This window comes from Lepidochelys kempii, chromosome 20, assembly GCF_965140285.1.
Source record: "Lepidochelys kempii isolate rLepKem1 chromosome 20, rLepKem1.hap1, whole genome shotgun sequence".
Taxonomy (NCBI): domain Eukaryota; kingdom Metazoa; phylum Chordata; order Testudines; family Cheloniidae; genus Lepidochelys; species Lepidochelys kempii.
Genome location: NC_136399.1, coordinates 20,423,464 through 20,429,831, shown reverse-complemented (window position 1 = coordinate 20,429,831; position 6,368 = coordinate 20,423,464). Strand labels below are relative to the sequence as shown.

The window sequence follows — 6,368 nt, the reverse complement described above, 5'->3', positions numbered from 1 at the left end:
AATATCATTTATCGATCTTTTAAAAGGCGTTTTATGCATTTCACTCACCGCAGCTAAACTTTATCTTTATTCCGAAGAAAAGAAATGTCTACAAATCCATTAAATATAAATCTTGGTTTCTAGAGATACGCATAAAATCATAACCTAATGTATTATAATTAGCCTGATGGGTTTTTTTTTATTAAATTGCTTTTTTTGCTCAGGTCCTACAGTTATGAAGAAAGCACAATCAGATCACCTTTAATATTAATATAATAATTAAAAATAATAATTCAAGATTATAAAATATTTCTAAAATATTTCCATGTTAAGAACTTCCTCTCCCATTTAATTCATATTTTAAACTAATATACAACTATATTCAAAGTTCATCTTGTGTAGCTATATATATATATAAAAATATGTCAAATCGTTAAAGAATCGCTTTCAGAGACATATTTATTCTGAAGTCCTTTTCCCCCGCAAAGAGACAAAAGAACGCGCTTATTATTCGATATACAAACAGTCCAGTTTTTTAAAGAAAGCATCCCAGTTCAATCTGCTTCCAATTAATGCTATGGACACAAATATATTCTCATTAAAATACTAATTCTGAGTTTAAAGTATACTCCTTATTTCCCCAGGATGTTTCTAATTATATTTAGAGTAACGCAAGAAGCTATATTTCTCTCCTTTACAAAGTATTTTACACATTCATTTAATTATTTTTTACGAAAAGATGATCTACAATCCACAGAAGACAGTGCTGGCTAATATATTTTTGTTACTCTTTTATTAACCTTCCTGGTTAATCCTAATTTTAATAGTAAGCAGTAAATCACCAACTAGATGTTTGGGTAATTTTATTTATTATCAGAAATCACATAATAATACATTCATTTTTTAATTATTATTGTGAAGCAATTTTTTACTTGACTATATAAAGCCAGAACGTGCTATGACAGACATTTGCATAGGCCCTACATATTATAGCTTGAGGTAAGAAACATCACATATGAACTATATTGCAAACGATGCACATTAACAACCGCAATAAACTAGACGAGAGATACAAGCAGAAAGCTGCGCCACATACACAGGGAACTAACGCAGGACAAACAAAAGGTCTCACCGAATAATATTTTATAGCAAGCTGAAAGAGAATATTGCATATATGTTATATCTTTTAACATATGTAATCACGTGATTTCTTTTTAAACCCATTGAGTGGCGATGAACATCGCCTTTGTAACCAGACACATGTCATGGGGACAATTGTCAAGTATCAACTTCTTGCTGGTGGCTTGTCCAATGTGTTTCATCGCATATAGTAAGTCCTCTCCTTCTGTATAGACAGCAAATGCTCTCCCTCGTGGGCAAAGAATTACAAAAATGATTTTTGATATTTAAATATAGCTCTGCATTATGACCTGTCACCCTAGTTCCTTTCAGTCTCTACAGCCCTCAAAATGAAACTTTTCTCCTAGTCAGTGAATTAACTTGTCCTGGGTTTGTAAGGGACAGAAATGGTGAGCTATTCTTTAGTTAATAAATCAAGCACATATTGATTGATACTTTTGGTGCCTCTACATTTAGCAAAACTCCAAGGCATCACATTACATGCCCGCGGATCAGGGTCCTCAGTTTGATCGAAAATACCCTTTTGCACATAAGATCCATTGTATGTCTTTATATATCATTTAGGGATAATGCGGTTTTAAAGAGTATCGTGTTCAAATTAAATGTCATAAATGGACACTACAGGGCTGGGGATATGTCCTTTGGGATCCTCCAGTTACCCTTTCAAATAGGTAGAATTCCTCCACATTTCGCCCGCTTTTCATTGCACATAGTATTTATTGCACAGGATTGCATGAGGCTGCGTCTTTCTCTTTAAACCCTTTTGTGTATAAGGTGTGTACGTGTGAGGAGTTGAAAACGGGTCTTCATATAAAGGGGTGACATATTCGGGGTACAGTGGGGTGAAGGTGCTGGGAGGTGAGTGGAGGGCTAGGTTCTCCTGACTGTGTTGGATTTTTTGTTTTGTTTTGTTTTGTTTTTTGTGGGGGTTTTTTTGGCACAGACATGGGAAATAAAGCTGAAGAAAAGGCCAGCTTTCAAACCGGGAGGCATTTTTAAGGACTAGAATGCGCCCTTTGCAGCTCGTAAATAAAGGCATTCTTTGCCACCACTGTTCGGTCATGACCATGAACGCAGAGAACCGGCAGCACGTGGTAATAATTTAGGCTTCCCAGAGAACGTTGCTTTGTAATAAAATTAATCCATCCTATATAAAACGAATGAAGCAAATCGTGTAGTGGCAAAACTCTAAGCTACAGCGTCCCCTTTTATCTTAACCCGAGTAACTAGTGTCCCCCACCCTCTCTAAATATTGCTTTGCTGGCAGAAGGGTAGGAAATATCTGCCCCAGCCCTGCAGCTACATTTCTTTCCAAGAAAGCTGTGGACTCCGTACAAAGCTGATGGAACACACACATTATGATGAAACTAAAGATTATTTTTCTGCAGTAAATCGGAACACACCTACTTTCCCCCCAAAAAACGCAACCCCCCCCCCCCAAAAAAACCTCACACAATATTCAGCTAGCCCCTCGGTGAAGGAGTAGCACACGAGGCCTAAGAGGTATGAATGGTGTGGGAAGGAGGGAAATGACCGAGTCTCCTCCACATTTTTCCTAAATAAAAAGACCTCACCCCCATAAATGTGGGGATTGTCTGAGTTAAGGAAGAACTGCGGGTGTTGGAAAATTGAATGTGTCACTATCGCTGCTCTGGATGTCTGTTTCCGAGGGAAAGCAGCCACTGATTTTTGTGTTTTTCTGCCTACTTGACTAGAAGTCATCTTTAAAAAACCCAACAACCTGCTCCTTCATTTCTAAAATAAAAACCAAGCGATGAAGTTAATGTTTAAAGACAGCTATAGGAAGAAGTATATTTTTTAGCTTAATTGACGCCATCACTGAATGCCACAAAAGGGTATTTTCTTTTCTATGCCGCAGTCAATAAGCACTGCGAAACGGCACGAATACTCCTGCAGCGGAGTTATGTTTAAGCACACACAATGACTTGAAGTGGCCGCTAATAAGAATACAATTGGGGGCAGCGCAGAAAACGCGTTTGGTTTTGGTTTCAGAGGGAATCTTCCAGTTTAATTTGGAAGTAAATTCCATTTTGCTTCGAAGGATTTTTGGGGTAGCGTATGGCGGGGTGGGTGGGTGCGGGGCCTGGACTCGTTCTAATATCATCCCTTTTATTCTGAGCAAAGCACCATGCAAGAAGCGCCATGTATCCGAGCTAAGTTCCCAGCTCAGGGACAACCAGCTACACATTGCTATACATTCTTTCCCTCTGTCTTCTTCCTACAGATTCTGAGCAAACCAGTTATTTTGCTCGCCGAGAACCCTCCACTTGTAGTGAAAATGGGTCTGGAAATATGCACCACTGGAGAACCGTTCACCCTAAGAACGGGCGGGAGCTGAATTAAGGAGCCACATCCATCCACTCCAGAGAATTAACACCCAGCACTAGAACCTCGTTACAATACAGGATGGTGACTTGGTTCTAAGACTGATCTTCGATGCTGTCTGGAATAGGTACCAACCACAAAACCAGAGCAGTCGGGGGTCGGGGGGAAATATCGCACACAACCCAACAAACCTTATTGCTTGGAGGGAAACCATACCTGTTCGGCTTGTCAATGAAAGGATAGTGGGTCGTACTCAACATCACACTCAGATTATACACAGTGCTGCTGACAATCTTTTAGACCATAGAAACCAACTCTGGCTGATGGGTGGGTTTGGGGAGCTGCGCATTCACATCGGGTCTTTCCCAACAGTTCCAGTGAAGGAGATGCATATTCTCATATTTATATATGCCCGCTGATTTGTTTTTGTTTTTTAAAGAAAATTATGAGTGATCAGGTAAAGTCCCGGGACCATCAGCTAGGATGAACACTAGAAAGTCTATGAGGTTAACCAACATGGACGCTTTTTGAACTTTAAAAGAAAGAAAGAGCTTGCTCCCTCAGAAGCAGTCTTTTCTTTTTCATGCGTCGGTTCTGGAACCAGATCTTCACCTGCTGATCACTTAGGTTTAATCGGTCTGAGAGCTCCCTCCTTCTTTGGCGGGTAATGAATTCGTTGACCATAAACTCCCCTTCCAGCTCTGCTAGCTGGAGCTTGGAATAAGGCTTTCGCTTTTTCCGGGACCTTGTATGCATCGGGTACCAAGGAGCACCTAAGGACGTGTGATTGAAAGGAGAATTTAATACACTAAAAGAAACAAAGTCGGCTTCCAAGATAGGGTCTTTCCCGCACTTCCCTGCCCCTCGTCTGCATTCACAGTTTGTAACGCTCACCTCATAGCAACATCAGAGGGTACAAGGCAGAGGTATCTCACGCAAGAGAGATTCATAAATCTTGGTCTGCAATACTTGATAGATCTGACTGATGCATAGATAGACACACAGAACTATTTCTTACTTAGGGTTGACATATAGATCTATATATTAGATGCATATATGTATTTCAGACTGCCCCATAAATCTACATATTGGGTGCAAGATATTTAACTAAGAGTTATTTCTTTTATCTAATTGGTACAGTGTATACATCGATGTATTCTTATATACAAAATTGATACATAGATCTGTGTCTTAGATACGTGAGAGGCACATATTGCTAACTTTTGCATACAATACTGATACATAGATCTATATTTTAGTTACAAGCTAAATCACGCATGGTTCTACTTTTTGGATACATGATAGATCAAGAAGCAACCTACGATATGGAAATCAGCTAAACTTTGTTGAAACTGCTTCCCTGCAGAAGAGAATATACATAATGGAAGACACCATTATAGGTATTTTTATGGCTCCTCGATGCCGCGGGGGGTTAGGGGTATTTTTATGGCGCCTTCCAAATTTTAAAAGGGAAAAATCAATAAGGGGAAAGCCAACAGGAAGAAATCAGCATGTTGGATGTGGTATCCTTTCGCCTGACATGACAACTTCAATGTACCCAGCTCTGCCTTTTTTAAGCATCACCTTTGTACTTAGTTTTTCAGCTCTCGGGCAGCCACCCCACTGCACACCTTTCCCAAGCCTTAAAACATTTTATGCAAGGGCGAATGATGTACTCAATCTCAACGAGCATATTCGGGGCTATCTGTGCAATCACTATCTATTTTATGGGATATTTACATGTTTATAGGCTTTTCTTTTAAAAGAAGCAGCACCCAATAAAACATTAGGCATTTGAGTGCTACCCCTAGTGGTCTCTGCACATATAGGCATGCTGATTCCATTGCTAATTCCATGAATTATATCCACAAGAGTGGACCTTAGAAGAAGAGCCTTACAATACATCATAAGAATCACAGCTAACAACACACACATATTCCTTTGCTTTGCTTTTCCTTACCACCGGTGGTCAGATTGCTTCCTTGGTTGATAGGCGAGACCATTGTAGTTGGTTCGCTGGACGAGCCCTTATTCCCTTCATTGAGTAAGGATGAGCTGGAGTCTGACTCCAAGGACTGACAAGAAGGGGGATCGTGGGACACAGTCTCAGCAGCCGGATAGTCATATTTGCTGAAATTACCGCTCATTCCATTGGGAATCCCAGGTTCAAGTGGCATCAAAGCATTGTCCCTGACCCTTTCCTCCCTCTTGAGGCTGGCAGTCTCGGAGCAAGCCTCCCTGTAGTAGCATTTACTCTCCTCCACTCTAGCTAGATCGCACGCTCTGCTGAAAGAAGGGTTAATGGACACGGGGCTGCTGAGATAGGGCTGGGGGTATCCGTTGCAGGGCTCTGTGGATGCCCAGGGCAAAGAACAAACATTGTCCCTTCTCGGGTAGGAGAGAGACGGCAAGCCAGGCAGCTGTCCTCCGGAAGCTCTGAAATTGGGGAAGTAGAAGGTGTCTCCCGTGTGGATGTTCACCAAAGGTCCCACAAACCCAGGATTAAGGAGATTATGCTCGCCCATTTCCGCGGGCCTGACCAGGAGCTTCTAGCTTATTGCTATCTGACATTAAACATAGTTAAACCTAAAGGTCCACCCCATTGGTCGGAGTGGGGTCACGTGGGCGCCAACTCGCGTTGGAGATAGGTGCCACCCACCCTTGGCAGTCGGAGGCAAAACAAAACATTAAGTTCTGCCTTTCGTTTTTATACGCCTTTTTTTTTTAAAGAAAATATAATCATAAAACATTTTATAAAATAAAGCAACGGGTTTGAGCACTGGCCTGAGAAACCCCATGTATTGTAAAAATGTACATAGACACCATATCAATATATATAAATGACACCCTTCCCCCAGCTGTAGTTAGGGTCCCTCCAACGGCTGGCAAAATTAAGCAATTTT

The 6,368-nt window shown here is 40.8% G+C and overlaps 1 protein-coding gene across 1 annotated transcript; it reads right to left on the bottom strand.

Annotated features, from left to right (window-relative positions):
* Positions 1-3,999: 3,999 nt before the first annotated feature.
* Positions 4,000-5,990, bottom strand: HOXC12 (homeobox C12). Its single transcript, XM_073319378.1, has 2 exons — positions 5,426-5,990; positions 4,000-4,238 (listed from the first exon to the last, which is right to left on the bottom strand). Exons 1-2 carry the CDS (start codon positions 5,988-5,990, stop codon positions 4,000-4,002), a joined length of 804 nt encoding a protein of 267 aa, XP_073175479.1.
* Positions 5,991-6,368: the final 378 nt, after the last annotated feature.

Bases quoted from the DNA above. Each gene is read 5' to 3' on its own strand.
- HOXC12 (XM_073319378.1), bottom strand. From the start codon at position 5,990: ATGGGCGAGCATAATCTCCTTAATCCTGGGTTTGTGGGACCTTTGGTG. The intron at 4,239-5,425 runs GTAAGGAAAAGC...ACACGTCCTTAG, and splicing joins AAGCAATCTGACCACCGGTG to GTGCTCCTTGGTACCCGATG.